Here is a 14,199-nt window from a genome sequence, read left to right as displayed (position 1 = left end):
CACATTTCATGTCCTGATGACATTACAGAAATAATGTATCATACTCTTATATAATTAATTGTATGCATTGTAGAATATGTAAAAATAATGGCTTTATTAAATAAAAGTAATGTAACGTATATAATTAATAATGTACATTGTAAAATGTTTAAAAGTAATAAAATTATTAAATAAATTATGAACAATTTTAACCCTTTTGGATCCAGATAGATATAATTTTTAGGATATGTTAAGAAAGTAATATTCTAATAACTTTTGGGTGAAATTATATAATCTTATATAGCTGAAAAAAATGAAATTGTTATTACATAATTTTATTTTTCTGCATTATAAATTTTAATATATTTTTTTATCTATATTAAAAATGAATTCACTGTTCATGATGTAAGTTCCCTGTCAACCGAAAGATCAGTCACTTGAAATGTTATTTCTCTAACCTTTAAGTACTTCACTATGTTAGACATAATTGTGCTGTATTATTGTAACTGAAAATAATTATATATAAACTTTTTTTCAATGAGCTGTCTGGGCCCAAACATTGTCCCACTCATACCTCTTCTCATTGAATATTTCAATCTGATTTTTACTTGTGCTGTAATTGATCTTTTTGTAACAGAAACTAACCGCTATGCTACTCAGTTTTTTCATGGGAAACATTATATTTCACCTAGGTTACAGTCATGGAAACAAGTCACTGTACGTGAATTTAAAGCTTTTTTTAGCCATACTTGTAAACATGGGTTTGAATAAATAGCCAGCAATTCTACATACAATTTACAGAGCACATCTTGGTTTAATAGAATGCTTAGCAGTAACAGATTTTATGCTATTTTAAAGTTTTTTTATTTGCTTGATAATACAATACATGCTGTGATCCTAATTATGATCCTCTAAACAGATTTCAACCTCTAATTGATCATGTTAACACAGTTTCCAAATTTTATCATACATCACACAAATACATTTGAGTAGATGAAAGTCTAGTTGAATCCAAACATTACAATGAACTCTTAAAATACTTGCCTAATAAGAATCACCATAAATGGGACATTAAGTTATGGATGATATGTGACTCAATTTCACATTACTGCTTGTCTTTTTTTTTGTTATAGAGGTGCTAAAAACAATGAAAGAGATAAAGTAAAAGGATCAACATTACATAAATAAATGTAAAAAAAATATATAGATTAAAATTTTATCTGTCACTCCAACAAAATTTAACCTACAAAAAATAAACTAAAAAAAAAAGGTCTTGCATATAATGTTGTTCGGTTACTTGAGATTGGTTACTATTTGAATAAAGGTTACCGCTTATTTGCTGATAATTGTTTTACATTTGTAAAACTTGCTCAAGATCTTTATGAGAAATGTACATTTGTAATTGGATCTCTTAGAAAAAACAGAAAAGGGCTGTCATTAGATTTCATTGGGCACAAAATGTTTCAGCAGCAAACATTGATCATCAGCTGTGTACTGTGTGTGAGTAGTGTAGCAATGGGTCCAATTTTTTAAAAAATGGAAGGACAAACTTCCATGAAAAAGAGAAGAGTGGCAGGCCTTCTGTTGTGAGTGATGGTCTTGTCAGTGAAATTGACGAAAAAATGGATGAAAATTGAAGATTCACCATCTCTGAATTTTCCGAACAATTCCTAAAAATTTCTTGTACAGTTTTGTATGTGATTGTCGCTAATTAATTATAGGCTACTGTTGGTTCTGTGCTCAGTGGGTTCCAAAACTGCTCGGAGAGATCCATTGAACCAAACAAATGGCTCTGCCATAGTCTTCCCCTTTCATACTCCTTTTTTTGCGAAAGGATAAAGTTTTTTGAAGAGAATTGTGACGGGATGAAACTTGGGTGGCCTACATGAACACTGAAACGAAGCAACAGTCAATGCTTAGGACCATACCAGTTCTCCATGCAAGCCAAAGAAAGCCCGTCAAACTTTGTCAACAAGGAAAGTTATGACTGTGGTTTTAAAGATGTTTGATTTTATGGAACAGATTTTTTTCATTATAAAAGGAAAAATTTTGACAGTCTGTACAAGAAATATCATCAATATTAGATTGTTTATGAAAGTATCTAAAATAAATTGCAGTAGTATTAACAATCTTGATACCTGATGTATAAGTTTGAGAGTTTTGACACATGACTTTAGGAAAACCATAATAGGTAGGTTGATCATCATTACCTTACTCTGAAAGTCACAGTATTCTATCTGGAACAGGTTTAAAGTTGCTGAGTGGTTTCTATACTTTGACTCACTCTGTATAACAAAATTGAATAATTTTAATTCCAGATTATTAATATCAAGACTCAACCAAGTTTCAGTAAAAATAATTATACCATAACAAACATATAGATATAAGACAAAATATATAGAAATTTCAAATTCTTTGAGTTTAGTCTTCAAGCCCTGACATTTTGGTAATAAAATGTTATCTTTATATCACTTATTTGGTTTTTTGATGATGGTATATTTTTAGAAGAATTTACTGTTTTTGGTTGGAAATTAATATATTTATTTTATTTATACCATTTTTATTTAAGTTTCCTAATTTTAATCTCAATTCAAGATAATTTATTTCTATATTAGTTTGATCAGAGCTAACTTTTATTGTACCTTTAAGTTTATTTTATTTTATTTTATTTTATTTTGAAATTGATAATGTGCTATTATAATCTTTTAATTATATTTTGATAAACCGAGTCAGAATTTAATAAAAATTCTTCGAGATGAAAATGATAACATTAAATTGATAAAATGAATTGGATGATAATCCAATTCAGTGAATCGGATGATTATCGCATTATCATCTAATTCACAAATTTTATTTAAATTATCTCTAATTGCATTAAAATCATATTTTCTATTTTTAGATAAATTTTTTGTTTAGTTCTTTTATGTTAAATAGTATTGTATTATTTTTGCGTGAATTACGATCATTAATTTCTTCAATAATTCTCGGTCAGTCCATAAAATTATTAGTTGGACTTGATGATTTTTCTTCATCAGTAGATGTATTAATTTTTTTTAATTTAAACATAAATATCATTTAATTGCTTCTTAAATTGTGATAAAATTTTCAGACCTTCCTCACAAAAAATTTTAAAGTTCTGTTTTTCAATTCAAGACATCTTACTTCAGTAGTAGTTAATTCAGTACATTATATGTGGAATGGCATACAACAAACTATCACGATCGATAAATTTCAGTCTACATCCCTGCAGTTAAAACTGCTGCTGCACACCTGATAAACATCTCCTGAAAATGTAAAAAAAAGGAAAACAATAGTACACCCATGATAAAACAAAACAGCTATCCCTCAAAATAGCTAGACAGTTTGCTCACCAAACCACAAGTATTTCCTGGCTGTCCAAAACCAAACTGAAAGTCAGGATTTAAAATCAATGAGATTTTCATATGTTGTATTGAAGTTAGACAGCCAGGTAGTCAAGAATTGGATAAAATATCGCTAATGTGCATGAAATGCAACTCAACCAAATGTGATTGACTGCAAAAAAAAAACAATCTGAAATATGTTTAACTCATAAAAAACACATTATCAGTAATAGTGCACAATTGAAAAAAAAGGAGAAACAAGCCATCCATATTACTAGTGTGGCACTAAGCATATATACGATTGAAAGAGTGAAGGCGGCTAAATTTGGTTTAAATAATATGTGAAATAATGTGGTTATTAAAACCTGTTAAAAATAAGTTTTAGGTATTTGATGCGTGACAAGAGCAGTGGTGAATTATGGAGGACAAGTTTGAGGTTATACTAGATACGAGGAATTGGAAGCACTGCAGAGGTTCTTTTTTTTGTTAAAAAGTCGTTACCTTGGACCATTTTCAATTATGGGATTCATTTAGAATTCACGAGGGAGCTGCTGTTTTATTATGTTTCCCATTTTCATTATAATTATATATTAAAGGTATTAAAACTTGATGCAAGATGACTGCCCTCATATATTAGCCGTTATATTAATTGAAAGGTAGATTAGGGTGATATAATGAAACTAAAATAAGTAAGTTTGTGAATGGAGAGACAGCGTGACAGTTTGCTAGACAGTATGAGAAAAGATTTTTGGGTAAAATGTGGGGAATGGGCCCAGAGAGCACATTTCATTTAATAAATAGCTGTTTAAAGTGGATCTGGGCAGTAAAAATTATTTTAAGGGCTACTTTAAGTTTTTCTAGAAATGATTTATCTGTTGTTTTGAAAACTCAATGTGTACTGTGATGTTTAAATTTTAGGAAGGGATGCAACGTTTATGTACATCTTGTAGTAAAGGGGAAGAAAATATGAAACATTTTATTGGAAAATGTCCGGTACTTAATGAGATAAGATTGGCTAAAACCAGGCACCATCTTTTTAGGAATTTAGCAGATCATTGAATTATTAAATGGTAGTGACTGGAGGGGATTGATAGGATTTGTTAGATCAGCATGGACATATAGAAATACTTTAATTAGGTAATATAATACATAAGGTAAATGTGTATAATTTGTGTGCGTGTATTTTTTTTTAAAGGTTTTTATGTAGCTGTTTGCTAGGCAAAAGAAGATTTTAATTTATTTATTTATTTTGAATTATTATTATTTATTTGAATTATTATTATTATTTTGAATTATTTATTTATTTTTGAATGCATTTATTAATTTCTATGCATTAAGTATTTATTTTTGCTAATTACACATTCATTTATAGCAATATTACACATATTCCTTTTTTTCATGAAAAAGAATGTTTGTTAAGTTAATTATTAGTAATTACCATTAAATGCAAGTACAATGCTGGCCTGTTTTGTCATTCATTTGTTGTAATAGGATTATTTTTGTAATACAATCTGTTGGTATAAGTTTTAGTCCTTGATTTGGTTATCTTATTCTCATTCATTATTTTTTTATGTGATTTTTTTCTTCTTTTTTTGTTTTATTAATTATCACAAAGAGAGAGTCAACAGTTTATTTATTTATTTTGATCTCAACTTTACAGACAGCCCTTTGCAAAACTGATTTATTGTAGTAACAGAAATACTTTGTTAACTCAGATATTTAGTATTACATTATTTATTTTTTTACTTTTTTTATAGACATGGCACAGAACCGATGGTTAATTTGCATTATTCAGATAAGGGTTCAACTGCTTCAAGAATAACAATGAGTGTTGGAGATGAGTTGAACCGGGAACAGGTTGATAATCATCGTATTCCCACTATAACAACTATTCCTTCAACTGTTACTACCGATACTGCTACGGTTGATTCCACTGGAACATGTCTAGGTAATGTGACATATTGTGATTAATTCCATTCTAGTATAAATCTAACACTATCGCATCACTTTGTGTACTGATAAATGTGACAGGAATAATTTTTTTTTTTAATTACCTTATAAACAGAACTTTGTGTATTTTTCTACTTCTGTTGATTAAACTTAACAATTTTTTTATCAAGTTTCTTAATATTTCATGTATAATTGTTGTGATCATTGCCTATAAATCTATAATATAACATATTTATTACAAATTTTGTTGTGTTGAGATAGTCAGATTTATTCTTTACTTTTGTATTACATTTATTTACTAAAAAAACTGCTGAATTGTAACTGTGCTTTTATCTTAATAGTAGTAAGTAATAGTGTAGGAATCAAATTAAATATTTACTATTACTACTTTCTTGGCATCGCAGCTCTAGAGCTATGCTGCAAGAAGAAAAGTATGGTAATCTGTCAAAAAATGGGGTATGGGTTTTTTACATTTCTTGACATTTCATGATCCAGGGATCTCAAAAAGGAAGTGAAGGGGTTAATGTTTGTATATACGTACATTTATTGGTGTGTTGTAGCATAATAACTTCTGACTGGGTAAACTGGGTTTGATAAAATTTGGCATGTAGACTAACATATATGGGGAGACTGTAAAAGTTTGGGGTTGATATCTTCAGAGGGTGTGGTCATTTGTTTCTTTGGGGTCAGTTTTCTCAAAATTTTACAAACAACTCTACTTTATATTAATCCCAGTGTATATGTAAATGCCTATCGTATCATTAAAAATAAAAAAAATTTGCCTTAAATATAAAAAAAAAAAAGAAAGTAACTTATGTTTTGAAATAAAACACCAACCAAATAAAAAAAAGAAATTTTATTATATACAGCTGAGAGAGACAATCTTAAACTATTTTTCTACATAGTCGCCATTTAAATTGAGGCACTTTTCATAACGATGCACAAGCTTTTTTCCTTCTCTGTAGAAATCTGCCGCCTTAAATATTTGGCATCCATCTTGCACAAAACTTGCGATAACCAAGCTCCCCTAATACAATTTCATGCAATAAATTTTGTGATATTTGGGGGAAATGAAGTGAAAGTTCCATAATCATAATGTGGCGATTTTCATGAATTTTATCATTGATTTTCATCGTCAGTTCATCAGTCACAAGGCTAGGCTGACCACTGCGGTCTTCATCATGTGGCCATTTTTAAACTGAATGCACCATTGCCTCACTCCACTCATTATTCCACCTCCATATACCTCATAAAGTTGCAGATGACTCAGTTGGTTTCAGGTTTTTTGCCAGTAAAAACCTAATCACTGAACGCACCACACAATCGCTGGATTTTCTATTGAATTGCACATTACAATAATTCACAACAAACAAAGTAGAAAAATCACAGTCCGTACGTTACGACACCATGATGCGAACTGAGTCTAGAAATGTTTTGATGCCAAGATGGTAGTTCTATCCCCTCCCATCTCCATGCTAGGCACAAACGTACTTTTTTCTGTACCGCCCTCGTATAAGAATAAATAACCAATGCCAGGAGGTTTAACACTTTGTTGTTAGCTTCTTTTTTTTTTTTTTTACTCTTATAATTACAGGTTAATGCCCAATTATAATTATACTCCCTATTTTTATGTTGAGAAATGAATTCTTTAATGTGTTTGAAAAAGGCCTAGCCTTAAAAGACTTGAATTCAGAAGCTACCTTAAATTATAACTATATATATATACATACACACACACAGAGAGAGAGAGTGTGATTCCAAATTGTAAAATAATCTCACAGGAGATGATTCTATAGCCAAACATAAGAAATGTAGTTCATTAAACATAACTAGAAATTTTTATTTGATTATTGGTAAATTAACTAAATTATTTCATTCCAGAACGTAAAGTGTATTTTCTGACAAAATGTTTTAGTATTTTATCCTGTTTTTCTTGAAGCCCTAGTGAGATAATTAAGAAAGTGTAGTGGTCTAGAGCCACTTTTATTCAGTTTCTTAGATCAGAAACCATAAGGAAGTACCAAATGTACCCCTTGATTTGTACCCCCAAGAATTTTAGTACATTTTAAATTCACAGAGGAAGCAGAAAGCAGGGCTAAAAGTTTCCCAAGCTGAAATGTGTTCGCTAATGAAACGTTGGTTTCGCATGAGGGTCTATTTTTCATCACTCTGTAGGTAACTTTGATGTAGATAAAATTAAACAGAAATTCCTGAATAATTAAATAAAATTAAACTAGAAAATCCAAAAATAATATGACTAAATTATAATTTTCACTTAATATTAAATAAAATAATAGATATTTCACCAAATCTATTATATATACACATATGTTATAACGCCTATTAAATTACATATATATTTAAAAGTACAAAAAGTTTTATTTCACTAATAACTTCTGATTTTTTTCTTTGTTATTAAATTATTATTTATTGTAAAAATGTTTTTACAATCATGGGTTAGTAATTATTAATAAATCAATATATTTAAATTAATAAAAAAAAGTTAAAAAAAGATGAAGTCTGATTCAAACCGATGTGCCTTCCCTTGCAAGATCCAAATATTTGATTAATTAAAATTTTATTTGGCTATAACTCTGGAACCAATGAAAGTAAGTACCACTTATGATATTTGTTGAAAAGCTCTCAATGAGGGCTTATTACTGCAGTTAAGAAAAAGTCCAAAATCCAAGTTTTGGGGGATTTTGGGCTTTTTTTGGACACTTGGTTCATTCAATTACAATTGAAAGGGGAGGTGCACAACTAGATGTTAAAACAGTCCTGAACCCAAAATTTCAACATCCAATGGTTAATTGTTTTTGAGTTATGCAAGGTACATACGTACAAATAGTCAAAATGGATTCAGGGACGCTCAAAATGGATATTTTTGTTGAAATCTGAAAACCAAAATTTTTTGCAATCACAATATTTCCTTTACTTTGTACAAGGAAGTAAAAAGAACTTCAGAATGCCTAGGCAATATCACAGAAAAAAAAATTCATACACCATTCATACACCAAATATGAATGAAGAAAAAATGTTTTATTTCATGTTTGAATTAGCAGTGTCCAGTGGATATGCCATATATGGATTAACATTTATTAAATGTCTATACATTGAGTAGAATGACTGTATTATATATCATGCTGGTTACATACGTAGTTTCAAAATTTCATTGAACAACAGGGATGGTAAAAAAGATTGTGAAGAAAAGAATCTCTATTAAAATTGCTTGGAATCTTAATTTGTGGTAGAAAATAGCACAGCATGGTAATACTTAGAGCTGAAATAGCAATTTCTTCTTTTACTTAAATCATTGCTGTATTGAAATGACCAGAAAATCTTTTGATCATATTTATGGTGGATAAAACTAAATTTATGATAAATAAGTGACTTAATAATGACTGAAATTAATAATTTCTGTTATCTCTGATTGAAGTTAAGGAATTCTGAATCAGATGATGGATAAAACTGGTAATAAAATCTGGATACTTTTTATGTGTAACTTCTACAATTTTTATAGGTTTTCTTTGAATAAATTGCAATTTGTAACCTATTGCAGTAAAATCGAGCAATAAATTGCAACTCCCTCGCAGAATACATCAGGTATTAATGTGGCTTGAAATCCAATTTTTTCAATTGGAAAGTTGATGAGATGCAGTGTTTTTGTGATGCGTACCATACATAGTTAATCTTCATTTTTGTGTTAAATCTTTTTTTCAGATGCTGTTACTGATGTGGGTGTTACTGATGATAATGTAGATGTAGGTGTTGATAATGTTACTGGTATATGTGGTCCAAGTTGTAGTAATATTTTTTCATCTTCTTCTCACCAGTTGGACACACCTACTGTTGTCGGTAAGTTCATTATTAGTTTTATTAATAATTAATTAATAATTTTAACTTATCAAGTAATTAAATCTAATTTTATAGGATGCTTTTTAAAAATATTGTAGGTGACTAAATTTTATAATCTGCTTGTGGTTTTTCCTGAAATTTTTAACATTTTGTGCCCTACAATTCATAGTTTTATATTAATACTTAATTTTATTAAATAAACCACGTAGTAAATATTGAACAACGGATGGTAAAAAAGCTTGTGAAGAAAAGAATCTCCATTAAAATCGCTTGGAATCTCAGTCGTGTGTTAGAAAACAGCACAGCACAGTCAATTCATATAAAAACATAATATCGTAGAAACATTAATTTTTCATGAAGTATTTTTGTTGGATCTTGCATCCTCAGTCACGATTGAAATAATTCCATTATTGCAATAACAAAATAACTGTTAGGCAATAACAGAATTATTTGAATCATGACTGAGGGTATGGGATCCTGTAAAAATTCTTGAATGAAAAATTAAGGTAAGATATGTCTTTTCTCAATATTCTGCAGTAGGTAGTCTGTTTAATACAATTTAACAGTACAGAGTAATAAGATTAATTCTAAAAAGATTAATTTCAATAAAATAGTATTATATTTCTTTTCTCTTCGCACTCTAATTTATCAAGTTAGTAATAAGAAAAAAAATTATAAAAATGAAAACTATCTAAAATAATTCATGTTAAAAAGTAATAATGTTTTTTGTTGTTAAAAAAAAATATTGAATTTGTGGTGTAATAGTAAAGATTCTTTGTTATTTTCAGAACCCATGTCTGAGGAAGATGAATCGATTTTAAATTCAGATGATGAGACCGATATTGCAGTCACATCACCACCACTTAAAAGGTAATTCTTGAAGTATAATTTTAAATCTTTGTCTGTAAATAATTCTCTTATAGCTTGTTATTATATACTCATAACATATAAACTGAATTTTTAGGAATTGTCAGATAAAAGTAGATTTTTTTGCCTGATCCTTATACGCAACACCTGTATGAATGTTATCACTGTATGGTCTGAGGAAGTAATGAACTCAGCTTAATTCTCTTTTTCTAGAGATATTTGATGCTGGTTGTGTTTGTTAATAAATGAAAAGCAATGATTTTCAATTATAACCTGCTAGATTTCCTCATCATCATATAAGTTAATCATTTTTGTGGGTGTTACATTTCTGTGGCCAAGTAGTAAGTGGATTTCTTTTAACCTGTCTGTATAACTCCTGGAACATCTTGAGAAATAATAACATCTTCCAAAATAATTCTCCGATGTAGGGATGTTTTTAGGGTCATAATCATGTTTAATAATCCACTTCATATTGAAGTGTTAGATGCGATTCCAATTGTTCAATTGATTTTCCTGTGCAGACTGTTCACATTTGCTAATTTATTATCATGATTAACAATTCAAATAAAAAAAAGCATTTATATTTCTATGTATTGCTTACTTTTAGCATATTAACTGAAGTCACAGAAAGTGAAGGTCAGCCTTAGAAATTTTCTATCGGCCATCCAATGGATGTGTGCATTTGATAAGAAAAATTCCATTCATACAAAATTTATTACTTCTGTCAGGAATTTGACTCAGAATGATCGATTCACTTACAGCAATCAGTCCATGTTAAACCAACATTTTGTCAAAATAACTCGACACATGTAAGTTTAATTATTTATGAGTTCAATTAACTTACGTTCATTTAATGGCATCTCATCTCTCACTCGATTGTTTCTAAAGTTTTGTACCAAAATATTGTTTGTTTTCTCCTTCTGACTGGCCATTGTTTCTCATATGCTATTTGTTGTTATTTTCTGTCTCAAGTAAATGTCAGTGTTCAGTGGATTTGTTCACTTTCTGCTGTTTGTTTATTTGAAATACTTGTGTAACCATATAATCGTATTTTGTTTCTGTTCTGAAATAGAATGGCCCAGGATCCACTCTCAAGGCAAATTGATAGTGCCCCTGAAAGAGAATCTAGAATATCATCTTCATCACCATCATCGTCAGCACAGTATGAACACTATGATAGAGTAAAATTAAGACAAGTACCGATCAAACAGAAGTATACTGGGCATCGTAATGCAAGGTAAAAAGTTTGTTTTTAATTCATATTGGTATAGACCGAATAAGGTCTTGCTCTACTTTAAGAACATGATTACGCAAATATAACGATAACAATGACTAAATATTATAAGATGTACATATTTTATTAATTATAGAAAGACTGTGAAAAATTACTTAGGCTATGAAACTGCAAAGATAAAGTTCTTAGAAGAAAAATTAGACTGAGAAAAAATATATATTCTTAATATATCATTTCTGATAATTTTTGTGTAATAAATTTGTTTTATAAGAAATAGATGATAAACATTTTTAAATGTGAGAGAAAATGAGCTGCAGTCTTGCATCGTCATTAATCTATTTTCCCTTAATTGTTTACATACAATTCACAATATTAAGAAAATATCCTTCTAATCCCCTACATAGTAAATATTAAAAATGACTTACAGAAAAGAACAAAGATTGTCATTGAATTATTTATTTTTATTTTGCTTTTTTGAAAGTGTTTACTGTTTTAGATAGTATTGAAGAAATTAATGTAAACCACTTCGCTTAAGTAGGAAGCTCATAGAAAATTTTTTTTATATCATTATAAAAAAGGAAGAACACAAATCATTATTTGTGTTCATCCTTTTTTCTTAATATTCATAGTTATCAATAGCTTATATCATTGATATTTTATGATATTTACTTTTGCATATATTAGTTTAATATGTTTAATCAAATAGGCTTTTTTTGACATGTAATCTAAGCATTCAAATTCTACTACTATTAAATATACCAAAATCCAAATAAATAACTTAATAATAATGCAACTACTCTATTTTAAAAATAAATAAGTGAAAACTGATGGGAGAAACATTTTGAAAGTCATATTTTCAATAATACCCTTGAACTAAACTTTTAAAAGAAAATTGAAATGCTATTTTCTATTTGCTCGTTGATATATATAGTAAGTAATGAAGACAGGTTGGTATGTCATGAAATATATATATATATATATATATATATATATATATATATATATTATTTTCTGTTACTTTCAGTAAGAAAAAATTTTAACTTTTATAAAAAAAAGACAGTTATCCCACTTATGCTCATCATTTAAAATAATCACAATTTTTCTAGTTATAGTTATGTATTTATTTATTATTTTGAATACTTTATTCACTTCTTTAGGAAATCTTGTTATAATTACAAACAGTGAAGACCTTTTTTCTTAAAATATAATTTGTATAAATTTTTTTTTAGGTATATTCATTAGAAATAAGGAGAAAGCAACCAATTTGGCCTCCTTAAGCTCAGAGCTTACAACATTTGTTGAAATAATAAAGATGCAATATGCCATGTTAAGAAAACATGTATTGTGTATATCATAGTTTAGCTGACTACTTAAAAGAAAAGCTGGACTTTTATTGTGGATTTTCAGAGTTGTGGATTAACAATGGAACTTTTAATCGAATATGTATTTAGTCATTTATACTTGATTGTAGTATGATTTCAGCTGTAAATTGAATTTCAAGCGTTTTCTTCAGGATTATACAGTCAGTCCTCGATTTACATAAATAGATTGTTACTAGGCTCTTTGTGCGATTCAAAATTTACCTAAGTCAAATTTTTACCAGAATCTAAGATTTGTTGCAAACACACATAAAAAAATACTGTTTAATAATAATGCAGTGCAAAAAGTCAATTACATAATATGCTTTATAAATAGGGTGCAGAACCTTTTACTAGGTCTGTTCAGAAAATACGTAGAGTAATGTCATAAAACAAAATATACTTTATTTAGAATTTAATTGTCTGGGTCCCCTTCAAAGTACTATCCTTCCCTGTGCACACACTTATCCCAATGGTGTTTCCACTTTTGGAGACAGTCCTGGAACGCTTCTTTTATGATATTCTTCAGTTGATCGCATTTGTTTCAGTCTTGGGAATCATCTCAAATCTTTTTCCTTTCAAAGGTCTTTTGAGTTTGGAGAAGAAGTTACAAGGAGCGAGGTCAGGTGAGTAGGGTGGGTGAGGAAGAACAGTGATCGAGTGATTGGCCAAAAACTCAAGAGTTCTGAGGGCTGAATGGGCTGTAGCGTTGTCACAATGAAAAAACTATTGGTGCAGTGCATCTTCAAAAAAATCTCATAACATGATCCAACTGATATCCCACACTCTTCAGCAAGCTCTCTGATGGTCAGACATCGATTTGCCCGAACCGTGTAGCCAAGCAACCAATAATGATATTTGCAATCAAAAAACTGCGTTGTAATCAACTGATCTGCACAGACATGGTGATGCCAAGCAGATTTGACTGGAACCAACTGGACCCGAGGAATTGTCTACGTATTGAACAGACCTCGTATTCTTACAATGTTGATGGTAAAAAAATTAAGTAATTAATAACATTTCAACATTAGTTAATTACCTAATTACCAGGATAACCAAGTCTTCAAATACTTCATATCAAGGAAGTGAAATCACATAAAGTGGATGCCATTTTGTCAACTAAATGATTGCTGCTATGCTGGTGATCTTTTTAAAAAAATTATTTAGTGGTATTTAATTTTTTCTCTCCGTGTATATTTCTGTATAACATGCAAAGGAATTTTCAACCATTCCTTATACCTTAAGAAAGCACAGTGAGTTCAAATCTATCTTCTTGAACCGTGCCAAACCTGAACTTGATTCCTGAAATGCAATTGGCATTTCTTTCATAATGAATATCTTTGGCCTTCTTCCAGCTCAGATTCTTTACTTTTTTCCTTACAAAATTTTACTGCTTCCTCTCCAGTAAATCAATATTCAATAATTCTTTATCATGTGATTCGATTAGTGCCTTTAAATTTTGTACATCCATTTGCGTTTCTAGTTGTTTAGGCAGATCCACTATTTCTTTGCTCAATTTCTTGAACATGTCATCAGCTTTTCTTCTACACTTGTTTAATTCATGTAGTTGTTACATCTTCCTGTGCTTTTCCAA

The 14,199-nt window shown here is 29.3% G+C and overlaps 1 protein-coding gene across 3 annotated transcripts in view; it reads left to right on the top strand.

Moving 5' to 3' along the window:
- Positions 1 to 14,199, top strand: part of LOC142321363 (DDB1- and CUL4-associated factor 6-like) — a 143,822-nt gene that overhangs the window by 97,525 nt on the left and 32,098 nt on the right. For all 3 annotated transcript variants that reach the window (XM_075359388.1, XM_075359390.1, XM_075359389.1), the window contains exons 11-14: positions 5,099 to 5,289; positions 9,012 to 9,146; positions 9,935 to 10,016; positions 11,086 to 11,250. In XM_075359388.1, the coding sequence (XP_075215503.1) occupies positions 5,099 to 5,289; positions 9,012 to 9,146; positions 9,935 to 10,016; positions 11,086 to 11,250 (573 nt within the window). The remainder of the gene's footprint in view (positions 1 to 5,098; positions 5,290 to 9,011; positions 9,147 to 9,934; positions 10,017 to 11,085; positions 11,251 to 14,199) is intronic.

The sequence above is a fragment of the Lycorma delicatula genome, chromosome 3, assembly GCF_047948215.1.
Source record: "Lycorma delicatula isolate Av1 chromosome 3, ASM4794821v1, whole genome shotgun sequence".
Taxonomy (NCBI): domain Eukaryota; kingdom Metazoa; phylum Arthropoda; class Insecta; order Hemiptera; family Fulgoridae; genus Lycorma; species Lycorma delicatula.
This window is presented reverse-complemented; position numbering and strand designations above follow the sequence as displayed.